General features: G+C 32.3%; 1 protein-coding gene across 3 annotated transcripts in view; it reads left to right on the forward strand.

Moving 5' to 3' along the window:
• The window catches only part of LOC130612616 (phosphoinositide 3-kinase regulatory subunit 4-like), a 31007-nt gene extending 14128 nt beyond the window's left edge, over positions 1–16879 (forward strand). For 2 of the 3 annotated variants that reach the window (XM_057433953.1, XM_057433955.1), the window contains 20 exons: positions 3–233; positions 344–490; positions 588–884; positions 1994–2128; positions 2703–2840; positions 3008–3099; positions 3489–3659; positions 5040–5301; positions 5519–5605; positions 5889–6021; positions 6658–6715; positions 8750–8809; positions 9793–9923; positions 10008–10092; positions 11089–11195; positions 11380–11490; positions 12493–12618; positions 14900–15057; positions 15510–15685; positions 16253–16879. In XM_057433953.1, coding sequence (XP_057289936.1) covers positions 3–233; positions 344–490; positions 588–884; positions 1994–2128; positions 2703–2840; positions 3008–3099; positions 3489–3659; positions 5040–5301; positions 5519–5605; positions 5889–6021; positions 6658–6715; positions 8750–8809; positions 9793–9923; positions 10008–10092; positions 11089–11195; positions 11380–11490; positions 12493–12618; positions 14900–15057; positions 15510–15685; positions 16253–16460 — 2913 coding nt within the window. In that variant the 3' untranslated portion in view covers positions 16461–16879. The remainder of the gene's footprint in view (positions 1–2; positions 234–343; positions 491–587; positions 885–1993; positions 2129–2702; positions 2841–3007; positions 3100–3488; positions 3660–5039; positions 5302–5518; positions 5606–5888; positions 6022–6657; positions 6716–8749; positions 8810–9792; positions 9924–10007; positions 10093–11088; positions 11196–11379; positions 11491–12492; positions 12619–14899; positions 15058–15509; positions 15686–16252) is intronic. The other variant, XM_057433954.1, reaches the window with a different exon arrangement.
• Positions 16880–17000: the final 121 nt, after the last annotated feature.

Consider the following 17000-nt stretch of genomic DNA (forward strand, 5'->3'; position numbering starts at 1 on the left):
AGTTTAGCATATCAAAGTTGACTGCAATTGATCTTATGTTAGAGTTATCATACTACGTATCAGATGAAATCATACTAGATTTGCTACTGCCCTACATGTTTTTTCTTGTCAGTGATAAAATTCCTCGTGTTCGAGCTAGGGCTATTACCGCAATTACCAAAAGTGTAAAACTTGTTACTATTGTGCCCAAAAATGAAGCAAACATCTTTCCTGAGTACATACTACCAAATTTGGTAAGCAATTATTAATTATTTTTGTGTGTGATAATACTTTCGATAATCTGAATTACATAATAAGACTGTGTTGTTTCTTATTTTATTTGACCTTTGGAAACTTTTTTTAGAGTCAATTTGCTAATGATACTGAAGTTATTGTTCAGTGTGCATTTGCAGAGAACATTTCATCTCTGGCTGAGACTGCTTTAAAGTTTTTAGAACTTGCACAATTAGGTAGTAGTGTCAGCGATAATGATGATCAAAGTCAATATCAGGTTGAATGCATTTTCTTTTGCTTCTGTTGTTTGTAAATTTTTTTCTTAGCTGTTTGTTTAATCATGTGTGTGTAATCACACCTTTTGCATTCTTTAGGTTTGCTATGATGTTGAACTCCACGCCTTGCATGAACTTATTCAAAATAAAGTTGTTGCTTTACTGACAAATTCAGATAACATTGTCAAACGTACCTTAATGGAAAATGGCTTAACCCGTTTGTGTGTATTTTTTGGGCGCCAAAAAGCCAATGATGTATTGTTATCACATATCATTACTTTTTTGAATGATAAACAAGACTGGCAGTTAAGAGCAGCGTTTTTTGACAGTATAGTTGGTATTGCTGTTTACATTGGCTGGCATTGCCTTACAATACTAAAGCCTTTGTTACAGCAGGTTAGCAAAATTAAATAATACTGGCTATATTGTGGCTCATGAAAAATCCACTTTAGGCAGAATAAAAGTTTAGGAAACACAAAATTTGCAATCATTTTCCTGCATTACTTTTTTTCGACAGAACTGAAACAGTCATCTGTATAGGATCATGTCTTTGATTCAAGCTTCCGAAAGAAGTATTTTAGTTTAGTTTTTTCAACGATGTCTACTTGCCAAACCTGAAATGTGTTGTTGATCCCAATGTGGGAAGTTGGACCATCTTTGGTACAGATAGACTTGGAGGTTATATAGTGTTATAAGTGCAATGCAATGGCTTAATTTGTACAGGTCCTTTGTGTCAATATTTTGTCAAAATATTTTTTGTCAAAGTAATAAAGCTCATTTCCATTTTTTACTTTATTACTCCTGTGCCTGAATTATTGGTATCTTCTACGAGATAAAAATGAGTTTTCTAAAGAGGTGGGAATAACTGGTAGGATTATCTTCTTAGTGGGAATAAATGTTAGGATTCTTAGTGTGTGAAAGCGAATGAAGAAAACTCTGCAAGTTCTTAATAAGATCATAAAACACATAGTTTAGTACAAAATTGTTCTGTGCAATGAAAAAGGTGACTTAAAACTTTTAAAATTCTAATATAATGTGCAGTTGTTGTAAGAGCCTACTGGCACTCCTAACCTGTTGAAATTTTGCAGACCATAGATACAGTATAAGCTAAATTAGAAATGAATAATTGAAGAGACCATAGTATTTATTCATTCTATACTAAAAGAGCAATATGACTAGAGGGGTAAAATAACGGAGAATCTGGAATGATAGAGTAAATGGTAACGACTTTGCCTCAAATAGACTTTAACTTCGCCCCAACATTTTTCACCTTAAAATGTACATTATTGGCCCTTTTTATGTTGATTGAACATTGGACAAACTCTCACCAATTCGTTTGATATTTATTTTAGCATTGTTAATAGTTTGCTTGCTATGTGTTTTATACACAGGGTTATAGCAAGAGCATTAGTCTTAACAGTGACTTTAGTTTCAACTTTTAGCACTAAACATTTATGATCTCTTGTGCTTTATATTGGTAATTATATTTTCTGTTTCTTTTCTAGGGACTCAAAGACGCTGAGGAGTTTGTTGTAGTAAGAGCATTACAAGCTTTAACATCTTTAGTTGAACTAGCACTTTTACAAAAACCAATCATTTACGAATTCATCGATGATGTTTGTCCATTTCTATGCCATCCAGTAAGACCTTTTTTGTTTCCTTTTTATTTAGTAAATAATAAAAATTATTCTTTAAAACAACACTGCACAAAAATGTCTGGACACTTAGCAGTTTCTTAGCAACTTTAAAATTAACAAGTGATATCAAAAGACTAATACTCTGCAGCTGAAAGGATACATTATGAAAAGTTCTGCAACACTGACACCAACCCAATTTAAAATAGTTCAAACATATAGATTTATTTGGGTAACCTAAAATTCAAAGTATTTTAGTACACTGTAAAAACTGATAAGTTCTATGTCTCTGTATACAAGGAGAATGTAATTAGTTGTTGGATGATTGTTGAAATTTATTATTCGGTTCACAGATGACAAGAAGATTCTACTTTAGCTTTTGGTTGTGAAATGCATTTCTTAAAAGGTTTAAGCAAGTTTAATCAAGTTACTTGTATTTCACTGTTTATTAGTAGTATTTACTGCTTGTATGTATGATTAGTATATATCTTTAGGTAATTTTTAATTAAATGATGTTTTTATCTGCAAAGCCAAGTTTGGATATAATCTGTAAACAAAGTGACAGTTCCTTCTTTTTTAGAATCAGTGGATTCGTTATGGTGCAGTTGGTTATGTGGTGGCTTGCGCAAAAGCAATGTCACTGGCAGATGTTCACTGTAGGTTGGCGCCTAGTGTGATCCCGTATTTGCAACAGCCAGTTATTCAAATGGATAACCAGGTAATTATAAAACTTTAGCTATTACAATTATTCTAAAGATGGCTTACTAGGCTATTGTGTGAACTGATAAAGAGCTGTATAAAGCAGTTTTAAAGAGATAGAAGCAGCATAATTGTTTTAACAATTTCTTAATTATTTATAACTCAGTGTCATCAATGACCTTTTAGACTGTGCTCCTCAGTGTACTTAGTGAACCTATCCCTCGACCTATTTATGATTATCTTGTCAAGTCACCAAAAGCCAGAACATTTTTGGCCAGGTAAATACACTTTTTACATTTATATATTCTCTTATGTGTAGTATCAGATTATGGATTGATGTGATAAGCTGTAAGACAATGCTGAAGAGCAGTCATTTGACTAAAGCTGAATAATCTGGTTTAAATTAAATTTCTACAATATTATACCTAGAAAATACTTTTCAGGTTCATTTTGAATGTTTTATATGTCTTGTGTTTGTTTTTACTTGTTGTTGTGTACCTTTAAAAAGCCTTGATTTTGCAATATGGCAACTGCTATTGTTCACAGTAGTGTAAATGACTCTACTGTTGCCTGGTCATTAGTCCTTTTATTTGTGTGAAGACAACGGAGATAAATTTAGCCTAATCTTTGGATCATATCACATTCTCAAGTAAATCTCTTTTTTTAGATTGATTGCCCATCAAGAAGAAAATCCGGGAATTGCATTTGCTTCCTCTAATACTGACCCTCTCTCACAAATAACACGGAAGTTGAAATCGCAGGGTATGACACCACAGATTGAGAAAAAATTGGTTTGTTTAAAAGAAATTATTTTGAGATTGAATGCTTATAAAACAAAGTAAGTATAATATATTATTGTATGAAGTGGTGTAGGTAATGCACTCTTCTTTATTCTTCAACATTTGCTGTGTAGAGTCTGCATGTGACAGAATGTCAAGAAGTACATACTCAAGATAGTAAATTGATAATTTATGATTTCGTAAAAGAAAAACAAGCTGTTTTTTGAATTGTTCAGACATTATTGAATGGTTATTAAATGATCTATTAGTGTCCACTCTCTTTCATTGGTTTCTATGAAAATAGCTTTCAGCTTTATCGTTGACAAAAAGATTTGGTCGTTTTAAAAAAGACAGCAATGGGATTAAATATATGTGAAATTGAAATCATTTTGTTACAAAAAGCTTTTAAAATATTGAATTTCACACATTCGGTAAAATTTGCTGAAAATGAAATTGTAAAATTTTACTCCCACAAATTTTTAGTCTCGGTATAACTTAACGTACAACCTTTACATTTACATTTTGAAAAACTGTTTACACTTTTGGCGATGTGATGAAACAACTCAATTCCAGTAGCTGAGAATACTTTTCAAGCTCCACCGTGCTACTTCTTTAGGGAATATTAAATTATGCACCATAACCTTTTATGTTTATTGCTACAGGTTTTTACAGTTTTGGAGAATCAAATTGTGTTTGAATAAGTAGATGCAGTGGTAAAGCCAGAGACAATTATACTACGAACATTGTTACCATTAATTTTATTTATTTCACCTAGCAATCGTTTTTTTCGCTTTTCTAATGAAAGAAACCATAAAATATGATGATACGGAGCAGTAAATTTTCAGAAGTTTTTTTTTAAAGTTAATTTTTCAGCAGGTCTTCGAACTAGCTAGTAGAGTAAATTATAGAAACTTCTGAGTCCAAGACTGCAACCAAAATGGAACATAAAAAATAACACAAATTAAATTTTTATATCACAAGCGTTGTTTAAAGTAACCGAAATTACATCGGTTTCTTAAAATCTTTTCGTTTCCTCAGCTGATGTAGTGGCCGATTCGCAGCTTGTTGACAAGAACTGAGGTTATCTGATAACCAATAAAAGTCTTTGTCAAGTGATGTCAAATATACGTCACTCTAATCCTAGTCGTGTGTCAGAGTCTCATCTCCTTTTACCAAGAAAAAGACTATGACCTTTTCTATTAACTTGAACTTGCTTGTTAAAAAATTGTTGCTATAGAAATTGTTTTTTATAGCTATAGTGTTTCTTTTTTTTAATTAAAATAACAAAATATTTATTGTTGCAGTATTTTAAGTTTGCCAGTGAAGATGGAAATGTTTGGGCGTCTATTTTTGAAAATGCTTTTTTCTTGACCTTTAATATAACTACAATAATTTTGTGCAAATGCTGAGGAGATCTTCAAATGTTCTTTTTCTTTTAGCCCTGATATGCAGCAATCGAATGAGTTAATATTGCCTGGTGTATTGGATTTGTCCTCGTTATCATTCTTGCCAGAAGCCAAAGAAATAGATTTAGCTAGAATGGCTGAAAACAAAGCCGAAACAAAGCAACTGCAAAACAAACGAAACAATCCACTTGCAAAACAACAACAGCAGCAGCAACCACCATTGCAGCAGCCACTCCAACAATCACTTTCTCAGCAAACACAGCCGCTACAGCAACAACAACAATCACTCCCTGAGGTATATGAACACTCATTGACAATATAGCCACACCATTGCTTTACTTATTAAAGATTAAGCTAATTTAAATTACTTTTATAATTTAAAAATATTATAAATTTCAATAAAAACATATAAATGTTTGGATTGTTGTTTTGGATTGTCGATTTCATCATGGAGACCACACTGGCAATTTTTTTTTAATCAATCAGCCTTAAATTAACTCTATGTGTTACAGGTGGAGAAGACGTTAACAAACACCCCTTCGTCTGTGGATGTTCAGCCAAAAGATAGGTCAAAGGAAGGCGAAAAAAAGTTAGTAAAGGTATAACTTTTTGTCTTATTTTTTTTTCTGTATTCAAAGGAATTTTTTTATCACAGAATGTTTTGAAAATAATTATTTCAAAATAATTGTTAAAAAACCAATATTTAACCTTTCGCATAGCTCAGACAAAAGTAACTTGTTTGTGTCTTATTTAATCTGCTTTTTACTAAAACATAAGAACTTGAAGTCATTAAATATTGTGAAGGTAGTGCATGTAGCACTGCCTCAGCAATTCATGAATGCGTCAACCATTCAAGACGGTTCATTATTATTATTTCCATAGGCTGATGAAAGTGATAGTCATCATACAAGACCACCTACTGCACCAACAGCAATGACTGATCAAGCCAAATACGCAAAATGTAAACAAGCTGTTAGAAGGCTAGCATTCTTCAAAAGAGATCAATACGTTTCTGGTAAAAAAAATTTTCATATTTTTTTTGACGAGATAATACAGTTTTAAGCAGTGGAATTAAGCAAAATATCAAAAATTTAAACTCAGGAGAGTATGAATAGAGTGGAATATATTTTTACGAATCGTGTTTTTGAAAATAGTGATTTTTGGAGAAGAAATTTTTGCAAATCAATGTAAGTAAAATATTTGCGGAAGATATTTTTTTGAATTTCGAATAGAAAACAAATTTTGCGGAAGATATTTTTGTGAATTTCGAATAGAAAACAAATTTTACGGAAGATATTTTTGTGAATTTCGAATAGAAAACAAATTTTGCGGAAGATATTTTTGTGAATTTCGAATAGAAAACAAATTTTCAATTTTATTTTGATTTTGCGGAATTTAATTTCCTAAATTTAATTTCCTAAATTCGCGAAAATATCTTTCTCGAAAGTTTTTGCTTGCAGAATTTTTTTCCTTTAAGGTACAGTTTTTTTTTATTATTAATTGTCAAAAAAAAAGTTTGAATTTTATAAATAAAGAAGGTTGCATTCGGGAAGTTTTGCTGTATCAACTTAGGTTTCAATGTTACTTTTCAATTTTTTGACTCTTTTTTTTACAATGTATAATGTAAAGCGTATTTTTTTTGCTTGTTTAGACATGAAGAGGAAAACGTTATTCAACTCAGTTGTCGAAAATAGAGGAAAACAAACAGGGTGAGTACCTGTGATATTCCATTGTTGCAACCTGGATTCATATTTAACACATATCCAAAAGGCTGCTTCTGTTAAAAGGATTATAAGTGTAAAATGTTTTTTAAACATTTTAAGGGTGTAGTAATATTTCATTTTATTGGTTAAAAAGTAATTGTTGTAATTTTCTTAACATGTGAGCATTTTACATTTATTAAGTGGATGTAGATCCTCATAATCGAAGAAGAGGTTAAAATGGTTGATTAAAAACCACAGAGAATACAAACAAAAAAGATTTGTTAATATAAATTTAAAGCAATTAAAAAATTTGTTTTATATTTTAGTTCCCTGACAAGGAAAAAAATGCTGTTCCATGACTTATGATATTAAATTCTGATCAGCCTAAACCTTTTTAAAAATCACCAAAAACTTTTAAATATGGTGTAAAGGATTAATAACATTTAACATTTCCAATTTTTTTTAAAAAAAACTTTGCCTTGCTGAATTGTTTCCTTAAAAGCTTATTTTTTCCTCAGTAAATTATTTTTATAATAAAAAAAATTTATAATAAAAATAATGAATCAAAATAAATAGGGCTAGATAGCAATTCTGCAGCGTCAACAATAAATATTGTAAATACGCCTGTTCAACCTTTGATAATAAACGAAAAATGGTTCGGCCAAGACTGGTTTCAATTCTGAAGAGAATAAAAACATGGCGAAAGAAGCATATGGTATGGCGTGGAGCTAAAACTCATGAAACACACTAAAAAGGTACTAAAACGAGGGAAACAGTTAGTGAAAATGAAAAAGCTGTTATTTTTTTTTAAGGATATTTTAGGCTGAAAGTTGAATTTACTAGCTATTATCACAAGATGTTACAAAGCAGCTCTCTTGAAAGTTTGTTGACATATAGCACTTGGAATCTATGAAAGAAATATAACTCATAACTCTAAAGTCAGTTTTCTATTCATGTGGAAGTACGCTAGCTCTTCAATAATCTAAAGAAAAGCAAAATCAAACTCGATGCTTTTTTGACTACTGAAAAGAAAATGGTTGAATAACATTTATCTAGCATGTTTTTGTATTGACGCTCAGCTCAACAATCACAGTATATCGGTGTTTTAATTAATCTGTAAAGAAATCACACATAGCTATCCTCTGGACAAACTTTTTACTTAACGAGAAGTATGTTATCAGGTGTTAGGAAACATTGTCATAAAATTGTTATTGTCAGAAGAACGGCAAACAAACATCCAGACGTGTCAGTGTATCTATAAATTCTTGAAGTACAGTTTACTCCCGATCCTCCAAGGAAACGAGAGAAATAGTTCGAATTACAAATGTTTGCGTTAAACAAAGCTCCCGTTAAGTCGAATTTAGTTTAAAAGTACAATGAGGTGCAAACGTGGCGATGAAAAAAGCGTGCAATTAACCAATTAATGCAGTTAACCAGAGTTTTTTATAAGAAAGTATAAACGAAAGTTCAAGGACCCATGAAAATGTTTTCAATGAAAGTTTAGGTTTTCCGGTGTTTAGGTTACCTGCCGTTTTAACCTGTTCAGGTATTTACATTTCATGTGTCTAAGAGCAGGAGTGTTTGAGTTTGCAGAAAGCCATCCTGCACATAGTTACGCTGCTTTTAAAATGCGGACCAAGATGTCAAAAACAATTGTTTAGTTTGCTTATACCACTGACATTTCTCTCAACATATATAACTTGATTAATTATCTTTAAGTTTTATAACTAACCACCTTTAATGAAATAAATTTTCGCGAGAATCAAATGCTTTAATTGTTGTCATTCGATTTTCCAAACTTTTATCAAAAATTTGATTCGCAAAATTAAATTCTCGCAAAAATATATTCTGTTAAGGTAATAATCTTTTTGCTCTAAAATTTGTTTAGTTGAGTAAATAAGAAATCTTAGCAAAACCTTCTAAAGTGCATGTACTATTTTTAGTTTGTTCAAATATTATTTAAACAACAGAACAGGGTGTATCGCCTTTCTTGGTGTTTTATAGTTGCAAATTTGTATGACATGTTATTTTTTGTTGTAGTTGGAAACCGAAGGGACAGTTAGTTGCTCATTTACACGAACATAAAGCTGGTGTAAATAGGTTTGTATGTTTGTCTGCTTTTTTGTTTGGTGCAGCTGCCATGCGTTATTGTTAGATATTTCGTTTTTAGAATACCTTAATGTATAGCACCACTTGTTTTTAATGCACAAACAGACAGATATAAGGATAATTATAGAGACTAGTCGTTAGCTTGTGGAAAAATCCATGGAAGTAAATCTGTCACATTTGTTATTTCTGGCATAAATAATTTGTTGTGTCCATAACACCACTACTATGAAATCGCGCAGAGACAGACAAAATACGAGTATTGTTAAAACAGAAAAGGTGGTACTGGATTGACCATATCTACTGTTAAGAGTAAAATTCAACATTTGCTTTATGTATGTATTATAAACTACCAAAACGGGATGAAACCTGGACACAGAATCTTTACCAAACGACATACAAATAAAGATTGAGCTAAAAAATTAGTGAAGATGCTATGTGTTGTAACGGATCATTAAAATTGTTCTTAAAATGTTGGTCATTTAGAAGATTTGATGTTTTTTTTTTTTGTATTTGAAGGTTGTGTGAAGGATTTTTAAAGGTTTGCTGCTCATATAAGAAATGCTTAGGTGTTGCATTACTACTAAGATTACTATTAGATTAGTATTTCAACCTTAGAAGTAAAGCTGGATTAAATAGAGTGGGATTATTTTTGCAAAACATGAAATTTGCGTAGTATTATTGTTAACGAAAAAGTTCAGCAGATTTTCAGAATAGTCATTTAGGACGAATCTGTTCCGGTAATAGGAAATGTAACTTTTATATCTTTGATTGAATTGTAACGTATGCATTTAAGATATACAGCAATCCGCATGCGCAGGGATTATGGGGGAGGCAGTATTATTTTTTCAATCCATATTATAAAGGCTTGTTTACTAGAGAAATCGGAATAGTAGAAGTGCGTGAATAACAAAGTAATTTCTAACGTGAAGTAAAAACCCTGTTTAGGTTGAAAGAAAACGTGTTTTTGTGTTTAGGGTCGTGACGAGCGATGACTACACATTTTTTGCCACAGCATCTGATGATTCCACTGTTAAAATTTGGGACACTCACAGGTTGGATGGGAAGGCGTTAACAACTCGCTCGAAATACACGTACACTAAACAAGGTTAGATTTGAATTCTTATCATTTTCTGCGCCAATCATACCAAACCAGTCAAATGTGTATGAATGCATTCTTCTTGTTTTTTAGTTGGTAAAATAAATTGTTTAACATTTTGTCAAAACTCGACAACTTTGGCGTGTTCATCAGATGATGCGTCTATTCATGTGTTTCGGTATGTTTTTTAGGATCTTGTTTTTTGTTTATGTAATATACGCATCAGATACGCGTGAAAAATGCGGAAATGATGAATCCTTAAAAACACACAGGCCGAGATAATCATTTGGCTTTTCATTTTTGTGATTCTGCACTTCTCAAGGACTTTCACACGAATTTTTAAATCGCAAAATGTCTAAAGTCTTAACACTGTATAAATGCTGCTTACTTGTGTTTACAAAAGGTTGTTTTTTGCACAAATATAAACTAAGTACCTTCGCGCATGCTTAATTTCGCGCGTCGAAGGTAGTCCTTTTCGCGCAGTTTTGAACACAGTTTTTGTAAAGATATTTTTTTCAACAAGAACAACTTTAGATGGAACATTTTTTTTAACAATACAGTCTTGATTTGAGTAATACACCAAGCAATTATAAAAAGGAGAAAATTTCATAGTGGGCGAATAATGATTTAGAGATTTGTGGAGAGCTGCTATGTTGACGTTAACAAGAATTAATGCAATTTAAGATTTTGTGTCCAACCAAGTTACTTGAAAAAAGAAATTTTCCCGGAAGAAACTATAGATAGTCACACATAGCGTAATGAAGAGAAATAAGTTGTGCGAACAGCGCCTTTTGAAATACTTTTCTTAATTGGTGTTGATGTTAATTATTATTTGTTGAAAGAGGTGTGGAAGTAGCGTTTAACGTTACCTGAAATTGTCACCAACGATCAACAACTTCATTTTGAATCAAGAGTTTGGTGACACTTTTAACGCGAAATCTCGGTACGGATTAAATGATGAGATTTTTTATCTCACAAAATTGCAAGATTCACAAGAATTAAGTTTCAACTTAGTTTGAGGAAATAAGTTTTGGCAATTTAAAGTAACTTCAAATTTCAAATTTGAGTTCAATGTGTTTATCGTTTGCTTGTGGAGAAGATCTCCGATGGTAGTTTTTTGGACCAAGAGTAATGAATCTTTTCTTTTTAAGTGATAAAAATAATTTATTACTAGAATCGATGCAGGTGGTGGTGCCGGCCAGAAGCTTCCGTTGATGATCGAAAAAAAATTAAACGTGAAAGAAGAAGGACGTGCAGTAGATATGCATCAATATGATGCAGGTGATAAGTTTTTTTTATTTAATAACTTGTTGTAGCTTTTAATTTGAAAAAACTGTCTATCCTAGTCAAATTTTATTTCTCTAGGTGTTAAAAATCTTGGAAATATAGAACATGCGTTTTAAGCTTTAAGCTGTTTCTTGTATAGCTACTTTTAAACAAAAAATGGTTGTCATTTATCTTGCAGGTACTCAGTCGATCATTACATATGCTACAGTCCATGGTTACTTGTGTGGTTGGGATCTAAGGCAGCCGAAACAAAAGTATGCTTGGAAGTTTAAAAACGACGCGAAACTGGGTAGGGTAAAAAGTTTGCCAAGTGATAAAAATGTTTTTTTTATGGTGAGAATTCTTTTTTGAAGCTGAAAAAAAGATCCGAGTAACGCGTTTGTTAAAACGAGAAGATAACTCTTGACTGTTTAAAATAAGCTTTCTCTAAGTGAAACAATTTTTTTATCCTTCCAAAATAAGGGACTGTTTGAAGATGTAGGCTGGCAGATATGTTCAGGAAATCATGCTTTGAAGTTTGGGCTTACTCATTTAACAGGGATCTCACTGTCATTAATAATGCTGCGTAAAAAGGAACGTATCAAGAAACAAATTTTTTTCGAAGGAGATTTTTGCGATTTTTTTTTGCAGATTTGGCGCACATGTGCAAAATTAAGTTCTGCAAATATTCATCCGCATCTGCTACGATTTGTACCGCAAAATTCTTTCTTTTCATCGTAATTCGATTTAAAAAACCTTTACTCCTTAAGCTGACCAGCTTATTTCAGAGAGGTGTGACCACTGTGGTGAGGTGAGATATAAAAATGCAGTACATTCACCAGCCGGCAAAGTGAAATAAAATAAGCAGTACAAAACCTGGGTGAATTTCATCTCAAATTAGCCAACTTCACGTAAGGGGATAATTTTACCTGATGTGAACAGCTCTACAACTGAATTTTTGGACCTACCTGGTACAGGTGAGGTCCTATATAATGATCTTTGTCCGTTCGTTACCAAATTTTCTCAGAATTTCATAATTATTTTATTCTGATTTTATTCTGAGAACAATTGACCCTCAAATGTGACAAAATCAGTTTTTAAAGAATTTTTTGCCGGACCAATACTGGCCGATTCGTGCACTGTGAGGATATTATTTTTTTCTGATCGAAATTCAGTTTGAAGTTTCGTGTCTTCTGTTAAAATTTTAAAACTCGTACGGACCACTTTACGGATCACTTCAATCATTACATGTAAGAAAGGTTAAAATATGAAAATCAAACAACACAACGTTTCTAACTGATTTTTTATTTAGGTTTGATATCGAGTTTCGCTGTGGATCCTCTTCAGTGCTGGTTGACATGCGGGACGAGCGATGGTGCATTGGTTTGTTGGGATATGAGGTTTCAGCTACCCATCACACAAATAATACATCCAGGAAGTAAGTGCAATTGTTTGAGACTCCTTTGACGCTCCAAAAGACAAACAGAAAAATGTTTATTGTTGTGTTATATAGTTTGAATATCACAAGATTATCTTCTGTTAAATCAAATTAAAACTGACATATTTTTCTCGTTGCTGCCAGGGTGGACGCACTTGCTAAGTCTTTTAAATAACCTAAAATTTGGACTAAGAATACCAATTCCTGTCAAAATTGTTTTTCTTTCTAAGTGCCTAGGGTTAATCAATTTTCGCGGAGACTTGATTTTGCAAGGTCATGTTGAGATATTACAAGCGGACATGCAGATCCAATGATATTGTATCATAAGCAGAAAAATAACAGGCCTGGGACGAGCAAACGAGTGTCATTTTGACAAAAAAATTATCAACTCACCTTTATAATATCTATGCAAGTGTGAATGCACATCCCTTAACAGGTCCAAAAATACTGATGACAGAAAATATCAAAATTTGCTTTTACTTAAATATGACATCATAATTTATGCAGCATAAAAAAATCTGTAATTCTTTAATGTGAATATCTGGAGAACGAAAGGAGCTTTTCAAAAAAAAAGACTTGTTAACCAATTTGTGAAACCATAACGTGAAAGTTTTTTTCCGCGAAAAAAAAATTAACAAATCGTAAAATCCAATTAAAAATATAATAGTCTGAATATCTGTACAATGAAACTGTTATTTCAATCACGTGACTGATGTATGACATCATTTTATTACAATGGATGTATCATTTTCTTGCAATTTAATGTACGACATCATTTTATTACAATGGGTGTATCATTTTCTTGCAATTTAATGTATGACATCATTTTATTACAATGGATGTATCATTTTCTTGCAATTTAACGTTTTTCTTATCTGCATTCAGATGAGTATGATTTTGTAAGCACTATTTCTTAAAGTTTGTGTTTTCAAAATGGTGTAATTAAAAAGTTAGCCAATAGCAGTACATAGTTTCAATTTTATGGTTGCAAGAAAATGGGTTTGGATCAGTAAAAATCTATATTAGATACTCTAATACGTCTGTTTGTGAGTTAATTTTAAAACCTGGGGGTTTTGTAATCAAAAACACCATTATAATTGCACCTATATCCACAGTAAAAAGGTTTTTAACATAAAGTTGAAAGCCCGCTGGTTCAGCTCGCTATCATAATTTTATTTTTGTGGTTAGTGGTGAACATATCGCTAGCTAAAAACAAGTCACGGAAATTTTGGATGTGTGACTCCAATGCTGACTGTGGCAGAGCTGACTTTGGTGTATTGTGAACATGAAAAAACTTGCAGTTTATGGGTAAACAGTCTTAAAAATGGCAGCACGTTGTGCTAAATATGTCCAACATGACAGCCTGTATTTTTTGACAAACAAGGCCGACAACATCAAATGTTCGATGTATTTAGGGACGACATCTGAAATCCTTTAAAAAGTAATAGTCGCAATAAATTGAATGGTGATCTGTATTGTGTCATGGAATATCAAAATGTACTGGTCGATCTTTATTAACATTTGGCCTAAAAAGATGACCAGCTTATTTGGCCTTAATTTTTTTTATCATTTCTACGGGCTTTGAGGAAATAACTTCGCTTAAAAAATTGAATATACTTATTTTTTTTTTAATAGGCCAAAATCCATAAATAAAAAACAAAAACAAATGTATTTATGTAAGGAGGATTTAAAAGTATACAGTATTTGTAAATACCTAAAAAATAGTCAATGAAATACCTACCCCGGATATTTTTTTCACCATGATAAGTCTTAAACTCAAAACGTTTCAATGACGTGGCGAAAAGTTATTAGGAAAAAATAGGAGAGGGCGGCAGGTGAGGGGACGGGGTGTGGCATGAGCTATTAGGGTTAAAGTAATTTTAGCGAATAAGTTTTCTCTAGAAATTTTGTAGATTAATTTTTAACCGATAGGAAAGAGTTTATCAGTGTTTTGACAATTTGCCTTGACAATGATTTTTAGATAAATCATATATCCATATTTTATCGCAATGTGTTATTCCTTTTGATTACTTGCATTAAAGTACATAAAGATACACTTATTCAAAATACCTGTCAACTTGTATGGCAAGTCTTTATTTTATCACAAAATTTTGTGAGAATCTTCTGAAATATAGATTTTTATGCGGGTTAGTGTTTTCTCCTACATTTATTTATTTATTAACAGGTTTGTCACAGTCAAAATCTGTACTGTCTTTTTTATGAACTTATACAAGTAGAGTGTAGCGTTAAAATATAATTTCTAACTTTCTGTTTTTACCAGACGCAAGAATTCGACGCATTGGTATACACCCGCTCGAATCGTCATGGGCGGTGGCTTCAATACAAGGTAACAACGAGGTTTCCATGTGGGATTTGGAAACGTCGGCAAAAAGGCAAACACTTTGGGCAAGTCAGTACCCGCCCCTATCACAATCTCAGGTGAGGTTGGTTATGCCTTTCTCCAAGTGTGTAAAGGATGGTATTGATGTGTATCTTACTGTCATGAGAATATAATCGTCAGTACATACAGAAATGTCAATTTTTAAAGTGTAATACAACTTTTCATCTAAGAAAGGTTTCTGTATTCACTCGGCCAGATTCAAGCCGTTTTAAAAAGGCTTAAGTTATTTTATCGCTGGTGTCTTCATTATCATAATTACTTGTCGCATTTATGGTAAAATGTGCCACAAGAATTTTGCTCTTCAAAGTACATATAACTTTTTTATAACCGCTTTTTGGTTACAAGTTTATTGTTAATGTATATTTTCGTGGAATATTAAATGACTGTCAATTTTATTTATCAGCATTTTCTTTAAAAGTTTCGTTTTTCTGCAAAGTTCTGACAAAAAAATTACGAGCTTCTAATTCAAACCTTTAATACTTTTCCATAGTCCTCGCGTGAAACTGTATTGGCTATGCATGCATCCCATAACGAGTCAAAGCCTTATTTTATAACAGCGGGAACAGATAAAAGAATCCGATTTTGGGATTTACGTGAACCGGAATGTTCATCCATTGTTGCTGGATCTGCAACGGATAATTTAGATCATGTTGCACTGAAGTACAAGTATGTTTTGGTTTTTTTTTAATCAGTAGCATCGACCCTTGTGGTTAGGTTTAATTGGCCAACGTGACGAAACTATACAGGCCCCCACTTCCATTTCCTTTTAACAAATGATTATTTTAACAAATGAAATTCCAGCAGATATTTGGGGTTTAAATTTTCCTTTTACTCTAAATTTTTGCCTTTTTTATGCGATACTTTTTTGATTTTAAAACCGCAAAATATCGTCCGCAAAATTTTCCAATTCTAGTATCCACAATAATCTCTTTTGCAACCTATTTAGCGGATCACTCATCCGCATAAATAGGTTCCAGAAAAAATTTCTTAAAAATATAATAATTTCAATGTTGCTGCTAGTCTGATTTTAACGATAATAAAATCCAGAGCAGATCGTATTTCCAGGAGCAGGATTTCAACCTGACAAAAATTCTCGAAGTTTGCGAAAGTTAATTCCTTAACGTATGGCCCGCGGTCAATTTTACATTTGGGTGAGGTGGACTTCCGCTCTTCAATCTAAGTGGTCAAAATCAATCCACTGGGTAAAGCTATATTTAGACCTTTTTTTCTTAGTAATCGTTTAATCGATGGAACAGAAGTATTATATGAAACATACGAAAAACGTCGTTCAAATTTGACGTACGACGAACGTCCACGACGTGGCGCCGACGAGCCTCCCACTGGGCACCATGATTGTATCACTGACATCGCAGTGACGAAACTTCCACAGACATTTTTGATAAGTTGCTCAAAAGACGGTGTTGTTAAAGTATGGAAGTAGTGAACGCTCTGGTATTAAACGCAGTGCTAACAGGCTAAGTGTGCCAGGTGTTATTTCCGTAAAATTTCTTATCCGCAAAAATTAGGTAGTTTTGGTATTATCATTTCAGAAGGGTTTTAAAAAATCTTTGCAAACGGTTTAACTTTCTATAATTCGAAGTCTCTATTAAGTCAAACGAATTTTTGGTATATATTTTCGAATAATTTTGTCTGACGTAATCTAATACCAACAGATTGGAACCTAGTTTGCCTCAACATTTTACCTAATCATTACCTAATTAATAATTACATTTCTGTGTACCTTTTTTTTTTCTTGTAAACATTTTAAAAATAATGTACATATTTAGAAGATTTTGTAAAGCATTCAATTTAACTATATTCTTATGAATTAAATTAGATTTGAAAAACGTCCTTATCTAATATACGCCCAATATTTTCTTCACGCCGTCGATATGATTGTGGAAAGAATTTCACGGAAATTATATTTTCACAGGATGGAGAGGGGGTGGAGAAGCTCATAGACTTTCTGTAAAATACTTGC

Source organism: Hydractinia symbiolongicarpus, chromosome 10, assembly GCF_029227915.1.
Source record: "Hydractinia symbiolongicarpus strain clone_291-10 chromosome 10, HSymV2.1, whole genome shotgun sequence".
Classification (NCBI taxonomy): Eukaryota; Metazoa; Cnidaria; class Hydrozoa; order Anthoathecata; family Hydractiniidae; genus Hydractinia; species Hydractinia symbiolongicarpus.